General features: G+C 43.2%; 2 protein-coding genes across 3 annotated transcripts; one reads left to right on the top strand and one right to left on the bottom strand.

Annotated features, from left to right (window-relative positions):
• The first annotated feature begins 3,574 nt into the window (after window positions 1-3,574).
• Window positions 3,575-6,421, top strand: LOC4334782 (RPM1-interacting protein 4). Of its 2 annotated transcripts, none has more exons than XM_015772694.3 (5): window positions 3,575-3,683; window positions 3,862-3,951; window positions 4,911-5,411; window positions 5,511-5,699; window positions 6,180-6,421. In XM_015772694.3, exons 2-5 carry the CDS (start codon window positions 3,946-3,948, stop codon window positions 6,210-6,212), a joined length of 729 nt encoding a protein of 242 aa, XP_015628180.1. In that variant the 5' UTR covers window positions 3,575-3,683; window positions 3,862-3,945; the 3' UTR covers window positions 6,213-6,421. The 2 variants fall into 2 exon arrangements, with proteins under 2 accessions (XP_015628180.1, XP_015628179.1); XM_015772693.3 differs by having other exon boundaries at window positions 3,575-3,676.
• A 939-nt stretch (window positions 6,422-7,360) lies between these two features.
• LOC4334783 (putative disease resistance protein RGA3) lies at window positions 7,361-13,232 on the bottom strand. The gene is made up of 4 exons (XM_015777707.3): window positions 12,950-13,232; window positions 8,710-12,634; window positions 7,836-7,942; window positions 7,361-7,745 (listed from the first exon to the last, which is right to left on the bottom strand). Exons 2-3 carry the CDS (start codon window positions 12,614-12,616, stop codon window positions 7,869-7,871), a joined length of 3,981 nt encoding a protein of 1,326 aa, XP_015633193.1. The 5' UTR covers window positions 12,617-12,634; window positions 12,950-13,232; the 3' UTR covers window positions 7,361-7,745; window positions 7,836-7,868.
• Window positions 13,233-18,846: the final 5,614 nt, after the last annotated feature.

Below are 18,846 nucleotides of genomic sequence, written 5' to 3' on the forward strand. Positions count from 1 at the left end.
TATTTGCAGGCGTGATGTCAGCATCATCGGGCACAGTGTAAGGAGATTTAACCTTATTCCACACATTATGCCCTTGCGACTGGAGGTAGGCCTCCATTCGTGCCTTCCAAATGACAAAATTGTGTCCATCGAAAACAAATGGTTTCGCAGAGTATTTTTCCTCCATAGCTGCGTTCGTTGCCACGGTTAGGTTACAACGAACTTAACCGGGCTCTGATACCAATTGAAAGACCAAGAACAGCTATAGAGGGGGGGTGAATATAGCAATTCAAATCTTGCCCCCGAAAATACTCATCAAGCCGGATTTCTCAAAATCCTTACTAGAATCGCGGCTATTAGAAGCCGGATCTAGAAAAGAAGAGAGAAAAAGAAGAGAGAAGGAATTCCCGAAACTAGAGGAGGAAGAGAAAAGGAATTCCCGAAACTAGAAGAGAGGTGAGAAAGAGAGAGCAAAACTCATCATCGCAAAGTTCAAATTGCAAGCGGAATTTAAATTGCGGAATTTAAATGGACAAGGCAAAAATGAAATCCTTCAAATCATTTCATTTATAGGTGATGCAAAATAACCGCTCAACTAGGAGCAAACATACACCTTCAGAGGAACATTAACACAAACTTAAAATCTCTCGGACAAACACACTCCAAACTAATCCTAATACAAAAGCCTCTCGGGCAAACACACTCCAAACTCACACGGAAACTCTCTCACCGAGCATCTCAAAATGATTACCAAAAGGAGCAACCTCCACCCTTGCATCCATCTCTCTATTTATAGCCTAAGACCCCTAAGACATTGTCTCAAATACCCCTAGGGCGAAACCCTAACTTAGAACAGATCTGGTCCATCCATTGTTCCTTCTACTCAAAGGAAAAGCTCCAGATGATTGCCACCTCATCGACCCGAACCCTCACATGGTCTTCTTGCTGATGAATCCGCGTGCTCTCCGTCTTGACGAATCCAAACTTGCCACGTTGCCCAGCCGCGTCGTGCGCGTTCCGTCTCCTTTTCCTCAGCGCGCGCTCGCCAGCGCCCAACCAGCCCGAAGCCGCCACGCGTCCCGCTGAGCCGCTCCCGCGCGCGCTTGCAAAATCGCGTGTGGGTCCCGCGCTCCTGCACCCGCCTCCGATCGAGTCACGCGAAACGGAGGTTGCCGCGTACGGTTTTCCCGCGCGCGTCCTTGCGCATGCAAGCTGCCTGCACCTCCTGAGCCCATGCGCCATGGGCCGCCGTCTTGGGCCGTCGCTGCTTGGACGATGCAGGCCTGCCGAGCCGAGCCATTCACCATCTTGGGCCACGTGGAACGGCTGGATTGGCTTGGCCTCCCTGCCAACCAATCACAGCGCACATGCACAGCTAGCTAGCTTGACTTTTCCACCGAGCCATGCTAGTAGCAACCAGTACAGTGCAAGCTCCTCCTTGCACAAGTACAGTACGTGTACATGCATGTATGCTACCTACAGCAAGTACTGTAGCAGCAATGCACTTGCACAGTCCCTTCTGATTTCTTCGCGAATCCGATGCTTGCACACTTGACCTTGTGAAGCCTGTTGCAAAGACCTCCTCACACGGTGTTCGTCCACCGTGTGCAACCTTGTGTCCAATCTTGTCACCCGGCATCCTTGATCGCTTTGGACCTCAACTCCTCCTTGAGTCTAGTCCCGATCCGCCGTTGACCAAGATCGACCCCGATCACCTGCACACACATGAACCAAACAACCGTTGTCTTGGCACAGATGTCGCAACCTGACCAACGTTAGTCCACACACACACTTCTTGCACATCCGGTACTTGTCAATTTCCCATCACAAAAGAACTATAACCACACATGGTTTCACAATTTGAACTTTTTTTTTAAAAAAAAAAAATCCCATCGTTGTCGTCAGTTTGTGTTCTGCGACACGTAGATCGGATGAAGATGCAGGTCTGTCGATGTACAGTAATTGTACTCGAAACAAACAAGACTGTGTGTTTAGTTCACACTTAATTCTGAAAGTTTGTTTGAAATTAAAACCATGTGATTGAAAAATTATGTGTATGAAAGATTTGATGTGACGAAAAATTGAAAGTACAGAAGAGCCTAAAGAGAAGAGGGAGGATGACAAAGGGATACAGTGCAATCCTGAAATAAGGTACAGTACACCCAGTGTTCTATCATCTCATATGACTGTAGTCTGTAATCAAATTATACAACGAACAATGCTATACGTATGACTTGTATGTCCGACCAGCGTACGATCAAACGGTAAAACAACTCAATACGTGACTGAGTATGGTGACAACATGGCTTGGTTATACGGAGATTAACGTCACGAGCTCACGGCGTTAAGGTCGTTCCAAAGTCACACAAGTTTAGTCGTACGTATAGTATTTTTCTTATACAACATTAGTTTGGAAAAAGGCTGTAGACAATGACTAGGAAAAGAGAGAAAAAAAGAGGTTGTTCAGAGATAATTATATTTTTCATACTTTTAGCTCTCAATGACTAGGATAGATATCAGATAAAGTTGCCCCCATGTTAGCTCGAGTAAATGTTGTTTTTCTACCTTTTAGGCTCACAAATATGGTCCTTTCTAGCATTAAATCCCATCTAAACCGAATCATTCTCCGGTTGAAATGTAGAGAATTTACATGAATTTATTCGGAACCCGAAGAAATCCAAATGATGCCTGTCTTATTTTTTAGATACTACTGAAATAAAAATATACAGGAATAATGCATGCCTCATAAAGAAAAAGAAAAGTCCTTTTCCAAAAGAGAAATTATGATAAGAGCTTTTCATAATCATCACGGTCTGGAGTTTGGACCACAGTAGACTCCAAGTTAGACCGGTCAGGGCAAACCAAAGCTCCGTGCTAGGGCGAAAGACGATGATACCATGAGAATTCCACGCAACAGCAACACCAAAGGAAGAAGTCGTTGCTGCAACAGTATGATAATCATCCTACCATTAGAGCTTAGATAATAGCAAACTGTAAACCAGCTATAAACACATTTCGAGAAGATAAAAGAAGATAGAGAAGATCAGCGGTTTACAGATTTGTAGCCAGCTGTAACACAGACTAAATATGTATGTGTGTATGACATGTGGGACCAAATATGAATTGTGTAGTATATATTTATGGATAACTATTGTATAAATTAGCTATTAAATTAACTATAGATGATTAGGAGCCAGTAGTTGTCTATACTATTAAACTTGCTTTTATACTACTATACGTAGCTGCAAATATTTATAAAAAAAATCTTTGAAGGAGATATGCATATGCCCTTATTACGAAGGAGATTTTACTCCTGAGTCAACCAAGGAAAGAATGTTCGATGACCTGCCGCTGTGCAGTGCAGTTCAGCACTTCAGCCTTCAAGCCACACTAGCATTGACAGCGTCAGCAACAGGAGCAGTTAAGCTAAGCTGCTTAATTCTTAAAGCTGAGTTACTGTTTACAGTTTAGCATTGCAGGGCAAAGCGTGTGTGTGTGGTGGTAATGGATAATTGGCGTGTGGTTAACCACCACGATGATGGTGAAACTGGAGTTAAGGCGATAGGTACAGGCCCGTGCAGGAAGGGGCCGGGGCAGTGACCACCACCACCACATCACCCACCGCATTCAGCATCATCAGCAGCCGGAAAGGAAGGGGAAGCAAGCGAGGAAGCAGCAAGAATCCGACGCCATAATGGTCAAACGTGACTCCTCCTCATCTTCTTCCTCCTCCTACCTTTTCTTCTTCCTTTCAATTCCTCCTGCTCTTCCTAGTCTCTTCCTGCTGCTACTGCTGCTGCTCTCGTATTGGGGGTCACTTGTTCTTCTTCTTTTACTGACCTTGTTGAATTGAACGCAACAATTTTCTTGGTCGGAATCCAGGAGGGAGAGGATTAGAGCAAGGAGCAGCGTCCTGAGGCGTGAAGGACCCACCTTTGCTGCTGTTCTTGGAGCTTCCCTGCCGAAATGGCCGTAAGTTCTTGCTCGATTGACTGGCCTGTTTGTGTTTCCTGGGTTGCATCGTGCTTGGATCGGTTGGGTTTGCTCGAATCGTCTTGGGCGCTTCTCCTGCCATGTGGGATTTCTCGGGGTTGCCTCTGATTTGCAGAAATGCTTGCTTTGTCATTTCTTTCTTCTCGGTGCCCAATGTTAGGGGTTCCTTAAATTGCAGTATTTTTGTTTACTGGTGAGGAGACAGGTTGCATCTTGTGGAATCATTTTCTTGTTGCCTCCTTCTGGGGCTATTTTCCTTGGGATCTTTTTAATTTCCCAAGAAAATGTGCCAATCTGAAACCGAAATTGTTGCCATGTCCTTTTCTGCTCAATTATGTAGTTATCCAATCTGCCAAGATCCAGCCTTTCTGCATTCAAGGATGCAATTTATGCTGCGGATTCAATGTTACAAGAATGTCGACATGGCATGCTTGCAGGGCTGATTTGCTGAGTAATATATTAATGCAGGAATCTCGTGCAGAGAAAAGATCTCAGCTTCGTGAATGTGATAATTGATACAGCTTGTTTACTTGCTCGTTTGAGACCTGTCCTTTTAATGCATCCTTAGTAGTGTTCCTGCAGAAAAGATGCACAAGTAGTTACATTCAAGTTCTTTCAAGCAGTATAGATAGCAGGATCTGAGTAAATTCTGGTTGATCGGACAAAGCTGATGTCATGCATACATGATTACAATAGATAATATCTGAGAGTTTAGATAATCATGCCTATTTAGGCTAGAATTATAATTCCTGTTACATATGAAAGAAAACATGATGACAACTGACAAGGCAACAAGCTCATGTAGTAGATTCAGCAATCAGCATGCTGTCTGCTCTAGACTTTTTTTTTTCATCAGCTCTTTTTTCGGAGTATATGTGCTTCTTTATTTTTCTTAGCGCATTTCAATAATATGATAGTTCTTTGTTAAACTTTACCAGCATAAAGGAGTTCCTAAATTTGGAAGCTGGGAGGATGAAGACCGTGGTGAACACCTCTACACACAGTATTTCGAAAATGCCCGCAAGGGTAAATCTCCAGGGAGGTCTGTTAATCCAAACAATCATCATGGAGATACTGAAGCACTCTCTAAGGCCTCTCCCCTGCACGCTGGATCTGATCCAGCCATGAGAAAGCCCAAGGATGACAGACGCTCAAACCGAGAAGGTGATCTTCGTCAGCACGAAACCACTGTTCGAAAACCATATGCTGAGTCACCTAATCATAGATATGGGGATCATACCAACTATGACAATGCTGTGAGAAAAACCGGCATAGAGAAGTCACCCGTTCATCCCCGTCACCAGGCAAGAGCTGCAAACAAGGGTGGAGTTTCGTCTCCTTCACGTGACCGTAGGGGTTCATTGGAAGGAAACCGTGGATCTGCTCCCACTACACCTGGAAGGTCCAAGTTCAGATCAACTGGCCGTGGTGATGAGACGGTAAAGCTCTAACTTATGATGCATGGTATTAAGTAAACTGCCCTTTGATTCATTGACTATAAAAATACCTTTAGATGAAGTAATTAATTGCGTTTGCAGCCTGATAGAGGATCAGCCGTGCCAAAGTTTGGAGAATGGGATGAGAAAGATCCTTCTACAGGTGAAGGTTTCACTGACATATTTGAGAAGGTGAGGGAGGAGAAACAGTCTGGTACCGGCAACGCTCCCGTCATGACCAGCGAGGCAGATTATATCAAACGCTATCAACAACGCAAATATGAATCCACAGTAAGTCTACTTACTCAAAAAAAATATGGTCAGATGTGTGGAGCAAAACTATTTTGTTTTACACATTGCTTCAGATATATTTGAACGAGAAAATTGTTCATATGCCAATTGCCACTTGAGTTTGTCAATACTTGAGCTTGGTATACCTCTATTTATTTTTAGGGATCATGGCACCATGCGTAGTTATTATGCAGTAAAAATTGTCTAAAATCTACTGCTTCGAGTAGCTGCATTCTATAATTTATCGGCAAAGTCATTGCAACAATACTTCTGGTTTTTACTGGAGTATATAGTGGTTGCAAAAAGTTGGTACTACAGCAAAAATAATGGTTTTACTAGAAGTTTGGTTAGTGTTGTTTGCAAGGAATCTTGTTCTGCATGATTGCTTACAGTATGATTTGGTAATATTTTAATGTAATCCACTTTACAGGTATTGTGTAACAAATCCCTATTTTAATTCAGTTTATCGCTTCCTTGCAGGGCTGCTCATGCTTCAGTTGGTTCAAGAACTGAACTGACAGCCATCCAGCCAAGTCCTGTCAGCGAGGCCTACATAAATTTGTGTTGAAATGTATCATTGTGAGATGAATACCTCCAATCTGTTGTCATTGTTGAGATATTGTTTGGTAGCGAGACATGACATGTATTTACACGAATTTGAAGCTTCTTGTTGAGCATTTTGTGCTTTTTTTTGTATAATGAGGGATTCGTTTATCTTGGAAGGCATGTGTCTGGATAGAGGATCCAAATCCTTACGACAAAGGCTAAATTTTAACCAAATCATGAAAATCCAGGCCACTTTCAAAAAAGTAAAAAAAATGTATGAATTTCCTTTTTCTTCTTTGGAAATGTAAATTGCTGAATCTGAACAAGCACGGCACCTGACATGAAAAAATCAGGTTCGTCTATCAGAAAATTCAGAGTAATTGCCTGAACTAACATTAGTTTGCAGCGCATACAGTATGGGCTTAGATGGGCCATGATGGGCTGGGCCACGTAATGTTACATTGTTTTGCATTGTTTTGAATTTGTTGCAGTAGGCCATCTGAGGTGTTGGGAGATCTTTCGGCACTATGGCTTTCTGAACTTTAGTTCAGCAATAGCATTTACAGAGCTGAGGATTTTTTTTTCTTTTACCTTGCAAATCCCAACGGTTTTGTCGACAACAATTCTGATAGTTACGCACATGTTTCAACTTGAGTAACGACAGTTCATTTTTCAGCAGCTTGTACCAGTCTTTCCATTTTTTTTCCACAATGGGAAATTCATTCCAATAAGTAGGAACACCAATTGATCAATTCCATTGCAGCGTTATCGGGACAGAACGTTGCTGCAAAATGTTGTTGATCAATCACAAGTATCCTCTGCAGTCATGTCATGTTAGGAAAAACATCATTGAAATGGAAGTGCTAGCTGTGATTCTCTTATGATGGAGCATGAACGAGATCAAACACATCACAGTTCACAAGAAAAGGAAAAGGATAAAAAAAGAGTGAAGCAGTTTAAGCTCCAGTATGTTGTTCTTCAGCTTACAACCTGGGACTAGCTTAAAGTCAAGGCCTAGGATTGGCTTCATCTTTCTTGTAGCAGCTCACACCTGTTAGGAAACGATAGGCAAACAAACGATAAAAAACAATAGATCAATCACAGAAGACACGAGATTTAACGTGGAAAACCCTCCAAAAACAGGAGAGAAAAAACCACGTGTGCCAGCCAGCAAAATATCTTTACTATATCTGAGGTGAGGTTACATCGCCGTAAGGCGGCTTACAAGAGGTATATATATGGTGGAACTCTAAAAGGGATGACGGGCAGGCCTCCCGGCGACGCTCCAGCCCAAGCCTCCCGACGACGGGCCTCCGCTCCGCTACGGCAGAAGCTGGCATTTATTAAGTGCAAATAAATTTGGACCACAACTCAACAACACCAAACAGAAGATCGACTTTAGTGGAGTTTATCTTGAGAAAAGGTAGGTAGGTAATACATTCTACCATGAGATACAATCACACAATTAATAACCCAACAATTGCAGATTCGGTAACGATCCTACAAGGAAGTCACACCATAGAGAGAGTAAGCATAAGGATAGTGGCTAGAATTTCATTCGAAATCAATCATCAAGCACGCGTTACAAACCATGATGACAACTCTCATTTGGTCCTGAAACTGCTACTCCAAGCACAGCAGCCTACTGATTGCAGATTGACGATGAGGAGACTTTGGTTCTGGTTTTGCCTCTGATTCTGGCAAACAAAAGAAAAGAAAATTTATATGTATTGAATATATAGGGGTGAATATCCAATGCGACTCCTGAAGTTTCTCTTCGGGCTCAATTTAGTCATCGATGTTTCAAATCGTCCAAACAAGTCCTTCAAATTAATTATTTGGGTTAATATAGTCCTTGGACCCACAAAAATGCCACATGAGTATGTCAAGTCATCCTCGCATGCAGCGGTATGAATGAAATTACCATTCTACCCTTATATACCATATAGAAAAGAAAGAAATGTAAAGACAAGCGCTGCGTTAGTTAGCTCTGCGAATTTAAAGTGTTGTCCATATCAAACGCTTAAAGGGAAATGATCAATGAGTATTGGTTCAAAGTAGAAGGGAATAAGTTCACCAAGTGGCTTCGATCATGACTAATACAGCTTTGCCATAATAATTGCATGATGCCACACTTGGCGACTAAATGAAGTCAATTAATTACATAGTCGACCCGGCAAAAATTAATTACATAGTCCAAACTAGCAAGCATAATCACAGGAAGAGATCATCATATATAAGGAATAGCTACTGGAGATATTACTAAATTCCTTTGTATGCGATTAGATACCCAAATGCAACTCAAAGTTTAAAGGGTTTAGATGACACAGCTGAAGAAGTGAGTTATGAATGCGCATTGTACTCTATGTACAAATAATCATATTAATGGTTGACTAGGGGTTCTAGACACCACGCTCGAAACTTTTACCACTAAATCGTACACGGTTAAGAAACTGAAGATTACCTTCATAGCAGGCATCTAGTTCTTTATTCTCGATGTCATCCAGACGTTGCTGCAGGCTCGGTGGAAGCAAATTTATACCAGAACAATAACGAATTTCAAGAGATGTAAGAGATGAGTATGCTTGAGGCCCCTTCGGCAAGGATACCAGGCCTGGGCAATTAACAAGTCTGAGGTGTTGCAGCGACGGGAGCTCTCCTAAGCAAGATTCCAGTGATTTCAAGCTCCCGCAATAGCTGATATTTAATGCTCGAACGGCATCCAGCTTTCCTGAGAGTGACTGAAGTTTTTCACAGCGTACAATATCCAATTTCTTGATGGACGGAGGAAGATGGAGAACCTTCAAACGATTGCAATACTCTATTACTAGAGATTCTAGGCGTGGAAGGACGCGATCGTTGGTCTCGCTGGTGGACCCTGATATTAACGATGACTTGTCCGGCTGTGCGAAGCTTTCTGCACTCACCAACATCGTCGTATCCTGCTGCTGATTGAATATGATGGACCTCAGGTCATGGCAGTCCGTAATTTGTAATAGCTTGAGAGACGTCGGTAGGTTGGGGACCTCTACAAAAGAATAACAACGGCGTATCTGCAGGGACTCCAAACGTGGCAGGAGTTCACTTGGTGCTAGTGTAGATTGCCCACGAGCTTGTGTGAGTCCTGTCAGATTCTTGCATTGAAGAATATGTAACTTCCTCAAGGAAACCAAGCCCTGGAACACCTCTTCTGGCCAGTCGACAAGCGCATCGACTTCCCAAATATTCAGATCTAGGAGCTGAACAAAACATGTCCACAGAGCCAACGCACTTGGGTAAGAGAATAAAAGGTTGCAGCCAGTTAAGTCCATAAGTTCCAGGGGAGATTTATGATTCCATTTCTCATCCTCAATCACCAATTCACTCGAATCTTGTTGCTTGGCCACCGGTGCTGTTTCTGTGTCATCAGTTGACAAATGCAGGTGGAGACTGGACAATGAAGTAATATATCTGCTGGCTGCCTGTAGGGATATTTGCTGATTGACTTCATATATGTTTAAGTCTCTCAGCTTTGGTGCTTCAGGTAGAGTAGTCAACTCTGGGCACCGTCTAATATCTAATTTGTAAAGCTGAGGAAATGTTACCTCCTCCCTTGGAGTTCCATCGACTGCCTCCCATTTCTGAAAGATATCCAAACCATATAATTCCATTTCCTTCAATGCTGGAAATGCAGAATGACACACGGTGCTAACTCCGCCAGACAATTCTGAAATCACATTTGACGCTTTTGGTAAGGCAGTTAGCCTAGGACAACTTTTGATTATCAGCTTTTCAACCTCAGGAAATATCAGCTCTTCTCCTTTTACCTCATTTGTGTCCCACCATGTCTCAAAATTTCTCATACTGGCCAAGGTAAGCTCCTTCAGTCTGCAAAATGTAAAGGAGGTGTATATGTCACAGTTGAACAAGCAATTTAAACCATCCAGTCCTTCAAGGCAAAGAACTTCTAGAGCTGGCAGCTGCCACAGTGGAGGAAGCTTCTCGAGATTTTTGCAACCATCTAACACAAGCTTCACCATGTCCCGCAGTTTATTCATCCATGTTGGACATGTACTGCTCCCACAGTGAAGTATACTCAGAACCTTGAGCCCCTCGTGAGGCGTGAGACCTTCCAGCACCTCTTTATGATTATTACTCTGTGCCTCCTTGTACTTCTGACCAGTCCATCTTAAGCTCAATTCGGTCAGTTTTTCCTTCTTTCCGAGATTTGCTGCTTTTGCATCAGCTTTTGTCACATTTTCCAGTTTTCTTAGCTCTAGTCGACCACCAAGGTCCAACTGCCGCAGCTCTCCCAAATCACTGCAGCCAGAGCAAGAACCGGCTACAAAACATGTAAGCGTCTGTAGGCAAGTGAGGTGTCCGAGGTCCGGAGGCATGCTTTTTAACCTCCAACATCCGTGAGTGTACAAGTGACGGAGGGCGGTCATGTACTTCATTCCGTTTGGGAGTTGACAAAGACAGTCACAAATGGAAAGGTTCAATGTTTGCAGATGATATAGGATGCTTATGTCTTCAGGAAGTGCTTCAATTTTACTGTATGACAAATCAAGATACCTCAGGTGATGAAGATATTTTGGTTTCAGGAATGAATCTCCCCCCATCTTTAAAGCTCGCAATGAACTGTATTTTGATATTTCTCGCGAGGAACGTATCAATTCTTCTTGCGAGGAACATATCAATGTTTGGATACCTGGATATACTTTCTTTAGGAAAATGACACCTGAGAAAAACAAGTGGCGAGCGGAATAAGGAAAATCATCACTTTTACTAAGTTCTGTAGCTATAGTAGCGCATTCTTTTCCCATGGAAGATTGTGCAACATCATGCATAAGGTCATGGATCTTACAAGTAATCTTAGAGCACTTTATATCATGGAACTCAAATGGGATCCCCTTCACATCCTGAAAAAATGACCTTGACACCAACTCACTGAAAATTCTTTTACCAATGATTTCAGGGCACTCTCCTTGTTTCTCCGGGATAAAACCATTGGCCATCCATAACTGGATCAGCATTTCCACGTCGATCTCATGATCCTTGGGAAAAATAGCACAGAAGGAAAAACATTGCCGCATATATGATGGCAAGCAATTGTAACTGAGTTTGAGTATTGGTAAAATTCCATTTTCCTCATCGCAAATTGTGCTTCTGCTCAATATAGCGTCCCATTCTTTCTTGGTGGTCTTCGTACGCAGTGTAGAGCCCAATGCTGTTGCAGCTAAAGGGGAACCAGAACATTTCTTGGCAATATCACCAACCATTTCGAGTAGCTCAGGAGGAGGCCTTTCTTGTTCTGAATTGAAAGCACTTCTCTTGATAATTTCCTCAATGAAGCTTTCATTCAGGTTCTTGAGATCATAAACTTCTTGAGCTGGAGCCATTAGTTGAGCAACTGCTTGATCACGAGTTGTTGTCAAAACTGAGCTACCGCTGCCACCATGCTTAAGGTTGTACTTGAGTGCTTCCCACTTACTGGCATCACGGTTCCAGACATCATCCAAAATGAGGAGGTACCTCTGCCCACTCACAACTTCTTTAAGTTCATCCTGTGGTAACTTTTTGGCCCCTCCATTATCATTCTTCTTATTCATTTCTTTGGGAGCTGCTTCAACTATTCTTTTTGCCAGCGAATCCACATCGAAGTTGTCAGAGACACACAACCAGAGCAGCAACTGAAAATGCTTCTGAATTTCAGGGTCATTGTAAACGAGCTGCGCTAAGGTGGTCTTGCCCATCCCCCCCATTCCTACAATGGGAATAACAGTGAGATCCCCATTGCTGGCTTGAGCAAGCAATCGATTGACAATCTCCTCTTTGTCTTTCTTTCTTGACTTGTTGGCAATGTCCATAGAAAGGTTGGAGATTTTAGAATCCGTCTTTCTCCATTTGATGGAGGACATTGGTGGCTCTGGTCGGAACTTAAACCTAAAGGCATTCATCTCTGCAATTAGGACTTCAATGGCATTCAGGATCATCCTGAGCTTGTTGCCCATCCTATAACGAAACAGAATACGGTTGTGAGTAGGAATGAGCTTTATAACAACAATGCTGCCGAGCTTCTTGTAGTGCCCCTTGGCCTTGGCTTTGCGGCGGAGTGCCTCGTACTTGAACTCGTCGAAGACATCATTGGCCTGGTAGGCCACCTTCCGGAGCTCCTCAAGCCATGCTTTCGCCCCTTCCCTGTGTTTTGCCGCCTGCTCCTCGGCGTCGGCGATGACGTCGAGGATGGCGGGCAGCTTGCGTTTGAGAATCTCATGCTGCTCCTCCATGCCCTCCATGACCTTGTACTGCTCCAGGAGGTAGCTGGAGGCCTTGTCCTTCACCATGGACAGCAGTGGCCCGACCACCATGGTGGCCATCAGCTCTGCCATCGGAAGGATCTCCTAGAGCTAAGAACACACGAACAGAACACAGGGAAGCACAATAAGCAAGGAGTGTGAGCAGCAGCTGCTTTTTGTGGGAAATGGAAACTGAAGGAATGTGTTTAACTGAATGCAACTAGCTAGTATTAAGAGTTGCTGCCTGGAATGAAAGTGTTTGATTGGAATGAAGAAGTAAGCAAGTACAGTACAGTGCAGTAAGCTTCCGAGAACTGGGCGACGATAGAGATAGAAAACTGGAGTGCGCGGGAGAGAAGCCGGTCGGTCGGCGCAAGCGCAACCACGAAGTACTGACGATAGCTGAGAAGAAGCTGGGATGCTCACCGGTGTGGTGCCCTGTCGTTCTTGTGTTCCTCCGTCGACCGGAACTCAACGGCGAATTGGGCTTGGCCGGTTCGTGGAGAGCAAGGTTGGAGCTGCTCGGACCCGTCTCAAATTAAGGCGGCGCTTGACGGACGAGCTCAGCAGCCTGCAGCCGCAAGCGCGTCACTCGCCGCTGTAGCCCGTAGCCTTGCACTTGATCAGCTCCAGTCTCGAAAGGAGAGAGAGCCTCGCACAGTTGCACCTGTCGGTGGAGAAAAGAAGCAAACAACGTTGGTTTGTCTCTGTGGCCTTGTCGATAAAATCATGGAGAAGTATCCACTGCAAATAGCACAAGTGGGATAAGCAATCAACAACGTCGGGTACAGTCGTTCAGACATCAGGTCGCTTTAAGCTATTACTAGCAGATGGCAAAAATATCTCCAAAATACATTGTACTCTGTGTACCATTAAAAAAACAAATTTTGAGGAGGATGACTCCTAAAATACTGAACACCCAGCTCGATGATTTGCACAAAATTAATTACTGAACTATGAACCTTTTTTTTTAGGAAGAGATGCATCTCCTGTTTCTGTTAGAGAAATGCAGCATTACAATTGTTCAGCGAAGCGAAAACAAAAGACGGGCTACAGGTCGCCATCCGGGGCGCCACCACCAGATGCCATCCCTCAGCCAATCAGTTCAGAACAAGCTAGGATTAAGTTAAGCAAGCACAGAATTTAGGCATCCCCAGGCACAACATCTGGGTTTACAACTTCAGCCATACAAAGACTTTCACTCTAGGTGGTATTTGATTCTCCACATTTTCTTATAGGGGAATTGCATGTTGTGCATTTTCAAAGCCCTATAAAAAAACTTAACTGTGAACACACCATTCTTTGTTAATCTCCAACTCAGCTTGTCATTTTCTTTTGTTAAGGGCAGCCTATTAATCTCATTGCAAATTCTTCTCCACTTTACCCTCTTTGAAATCTAACTTCTAAGCCTTTTTGTTTTAGCTTTGCAATTGTTACATGTTTTTTTAGAGTTATATTATACAGCTCAGGAAAGCTTTCTCCTAGAAACTTGCTCCTACCCACCAGTCTTCCCAAATCTCCATTTTCCACTTTTTTTTCTCACAAAAATTTAGAAACAGATATTTTTAATCTCCATCAGACCTGACCAAAAGTATGAATCACCCACTCTATGTTTTCCGTAAGAGTGTTTTGATTTTTAAATATTTGTTTCTCAATACCTCTTGCCATAAGCCATCTATGGTTTCCAACTTCCAATGAACTATGACCATAGCATCAGAAGTAGCAATTTCAGATCGCTGTGGCCTTATCGAGGAAGAAGGGGATACAATCATGGAGAGAGAGAGAGAGAGGATGTATCCACTACAAATGGCACAAGTGGGATAAGCAATCAACAATGTCGGGTTCAGTCGTTCAGACATCAGGTCGCTTTAAGCTATTATTACTAGCAGATGGCAAAAATGTCTCCAAAATACATTGCACTCTTTGTCCCATGAAAAACCAAATTTTGAGGATGAATATAGACATAGTATATATCTATATTCATCTCTATAATTTTATTTTGTTTTTTAAGTATAGAGGGAATACGAAGAAAGCTTTTCATTATCCATTTCCTTCTACTCGGGACTCAGGAGTCCACTATTCAAACTGAAGCGGCTTCAGACCTTAGGTCACTTTAGAGTAAGGGCCTGTTTGGCACAGCTCCAGCTCCAACTCCACCCCTCCTGGAGCTGGAGCTCAGCCAAACAGTTTCAGCTTCACCAAAACTGGGAGTGGAGCTGGGTGGAGCTCTCTTACAAAATGAACTGGAGTTGTGGAGCTGGGTTTAGGCAGCTCCACAACTCCACTCCAGACCTAACTCCTGGAGCTAACTTTAGGAGTAGGAGCTTTTCCAAACAGGCCCTAAGGATTTGTTTGGGAGTGCATTTTTCTCCAATGTGTACGCTAGTACACATTAAGGACTTGTTTGGGAGTGTTTTTTTTCTCATATGTGTAAAAGGAAAATAGTAGTGAGAGATTAACCCCCATATTAACTGAGCTGTTTTGGTAAAACCAGTCATATACCCGTGCATTGCAATTGCCCATATCATTATAAAGCAATTTTTTAATCAACTACTTGTTTTTAGTTTTTCTTAAGAGTTTTTTCTCTTTTTTTTTTTTTTGCAGAGCGATCAGCAACCGCAGTTTTCTGTTTTTTTTATTTAAAGTGTAACCGCTAATTTTGGTTCTCTTATGACTTTTTCGTTTTCTCTCGCTATTTTTATTCCAACAGGCGATGCACGCTAGCGGGAGAGGTGGAAAGTAGGATGATTCCTAAAATACTGAACACCCAGCTCAATGATTTGCACAGAGTTAATTACTGAACTATGAACCATTTTTTTTTAGAAAGAGATGCATTCTTCTCCTGTTCCCATTAGAGAAACACAACATTTTTTTTTGAATGACTCGCACGAGACAGTGCGAAGTTCTATTGATAGAGCAGAAAAAATTACAAGATTACAACCCTGGAGGGTCGTAACCAGGAAAAAAGGAAAAAATATACCACCACGAAACACAGCATTACAATTGTTCAACGAACTGAAAACAAAAGACAGGCTACAGGGTCGCCATCCGGAGCACCACCACCAGATGCCATCCCTCAGCCAATCAGTTCAGAACAACCTAGGATCTAGTTAAGCAAAAACAGAATTTAGGCATCCCCAGGCACAGCATCTGGGTTTACAACTTCAGCAATACAAAGACTTTCACTCTAGGTGGTATTTTGATTCTCCACATTTTCTTATAGGGGAATTGCATGTTGTGCATTTTCAAAGCCCTGTAAAAAGACTTAACTGTGAACACACCATTCTTTGTTAATCTCCAACTCAGCTTGTCCTTTTCTTTTGTTAGGGACAGCCTATCAGCAAATTCTTCTCCACTTTACCTTCTTTTCTCCATACAGGCATCTTCTGAATCTAACTTCTTCTAAGCCTTTTTGTTTTACTTTTGCAATTGTTATGTTTTTTTAGAGTTATATTATACAGCTCAGGAAAGCTTTCTGCTAGAAACTTGCCCCTACCCACCAGTCTTCCCAAACGTGTATTTTCTCCAATTTCCACTTTTTTTTCTCACAAAAATTTAGAAACAGTTTTTTTTTTTTATCTCCATCAGACCTGATCAGAAGTACAGTATGAATCACTCACTCTGTGTATTTCTGTAAGAGTGTTTTGTTATTTTTTTAAATATTTGTTTCTCAACACCTCTTGCCATAAGCCATCTGTGGTTTCCAACTTCCACTGAACTACGAGCAATAACATCCATCCCGAAATAAAATGTTTGACAACCAATAACAAATGCAGATCGAATCACCATGAAATTTGACAAGAGAACATTCAAATAGCACAAAAGAACAACAAACCCATTATTCTCCTTCCCCATCCTGATATCCCCAAACCACCAACCAACACAATGACAAACCAGAGCGAGGAAGAGAGCAGCAGCCGACGAAGGCCACGCATCCTCGCCTGAAGCTCCCCCCGTCGGCGACGGCATTATTCGCGGTCTCCAGTCTCCACCGCCTACAGGCCGTCCCTGCCGACGTCGCCCCGCCATGGGTCGTCTCCGTCCCCCGGGCGCTCCTCTGCATGAGGCCCTCCGCTCTCCGCGCCGCAGCTGCTGCTACTGAGGCTTTGAGGGAGAACGGAGAAGGCGACGGTGGCGGTGGGGAAGGGAGATGGCAGCGGCGGCCGGCGGGGATTGGGCATGCGGCGGCGGAGTTAGAGGCTGGACTGGACCGAACCTTCGTTGGATTGGGCCATAAATGGGTGTATGTTACACGACCCATCAAAGCGTGCGTTTGAGCCCAGAGCATGGAGAAAATATTATGGGCCTGTAGTTTACACCAGTTTTGGGCCAAATACTGGGCTTCTAAGTGGGCCCTAAGTCTTTCAGCAGGATCGAGTAAATTCTGGTGGAATAAGTTCACTTTGTGACCCTTAAAAAGTGATCGAAATTTAATCCGTGACCCTAAACTATAAAACCGGATATCTCGACCCCCAAACTCTTAAAACTAGTGCAATTTGACTTCCTCGGTGGTTTTGAAGGGCGGTTTCGCTAATGTGGCACCTACGTGGCGATATTGACCGAGTCTTTGATACACGTGGCGTTGACGTGGCACTTACGCAAGCTGCCAGCCATCCTAATGTCACGTAAGTGCCACGTCAACGCCACGTGTATCAAAGACTCGATCAATATCGCCACGTAGACGCCACGTCAGCAAAACCGCCCTTCAAAACCGCCGAGAGAGTTAAATTGCACCGGTTTTAAGAGTTTGGGGGTCGAGATACCTGGTTTCGTGGTTTAGAATCATGAATTAGATTTCGATTACTTTTAAGGGTCACAAAGCGAACTTATTCCAATTCTGGTTGATCCAACAAAGCTACAGCTTTGACATAAGCTGATGTCATGCATACAATGATTACAATAGACAATATCTGAGAGTTTAGATAATCATACCTATTTAGGCTAGAATTATATTTCCTGTTACATACGAAAGATGACAACTGACAAGGGAACAAGCTCATACGGCCCTGTTTAGTTTTAAAGTTTTTTTTTCCAAACTTTCAACTTTCCATCGCATCAAATTTTTCATACACACAACTTTTCAGTCACATCGTTCCAATTTCAACCAAACTTCTAAACTTCAGTGTGAACTAAACACAACCGTAGTAGATTCAGCAATCAGCATATGCTATCTGCTCTAGAACATTGTTTTTTTCTCATTAGCGCTTTTTTTGGGAGTATAGGTGTTTCTTTATTCTTCCTATTAAACTTTACCAGCATAAAGGAGTTCCTAAATTTGGAAGCTGGGAGGATGAAGACCGTGGTGAACACCTCTACACACAGTATTTCGAAAATGCCCGCAAGGGTAAATCTCAAGGAGGTCTGTTAATCCAAACAATCATGGAGATGCGGAAACACGCTCTAAGGCCTCTCCAGCAGTGAGAAAACCCAAGGATGACAGACGCTCAAACCGAGAAGACGATCTTCGTCAGCACGAAACCACTGTTCGAAAACCATATGCTGAGTCACCTAATCATAGATATAGGGATCATACCAACTACGACAATGCCGTGAGAAAAACCGGCATAGAGAAGTCACCCGTTCATAAGTTCATTGGAAGGAAACCGTGGATCTGCTCCCACTACACCTGGAAGGTCCAAGTTCAGATCAACTGGCCGTGGTGATGAGACGGTAAAGCTCTAACTTACGATGCATGGAACTTCCTCCGTTTCTAAATATTTAACGCCGTTAAAATTTTTTTAATGTGTTTAACCGTTCATCTTATTTAAAAAATTTAAGTAACTATTAATTATTTTCCTATTATTTGATTCATTGTTAAATATACTTATATGTATTAGAACTACTGTTGGGAGCGCTGTGCGCTCTTATATTCCAAGCGCCAAACGTGTATCAGCCAGGCCCACCTCACCCCACGTTCCATCATCTCGCTCCCACCGTTATCGGAGTAAGCGATTTACTTCGATAAAAACTTATCTGGTTACAATCCCACCCCACGCCCTGTCATCCCACTCATACCATTATCTGAGTAAACGATTTACTTCGATAATAAAAACAACTTTCCTTTCGATCCCACCCCATGTCCCGCATCGTGCTCCCACCATTATCGGAGTAAATAATTTACTCCGATAAAAACAACTTCTCTACTTCTAGTATATATTTTATTTTTCCCGTACCCAACCAACCACTCTCGCCCCCACTTCATTTTTTTTTCCGGATCTCAATCGATCCACCATCCCAGCCCACAGATAGGCGACGCACCATGGAGGAGGACGACGACACCGTGGCAGTTGATGGCGGTGGCCGGCGAGTGGTGGGCGGCGGCG

The sequence above is a fragment of the Oryza sativa genome, chromosome 3 (assembly GCF_034140825.1).
Source record: "Oryza sativa Japonica Group chromosome 3, ASM3414082v1".
Lineage (NCBI taxonomy): Eukaryota > Viridiplantae > Streptophyta > Magnoliopsida > Poales > Poaceae > Oryza > Oryza sativa.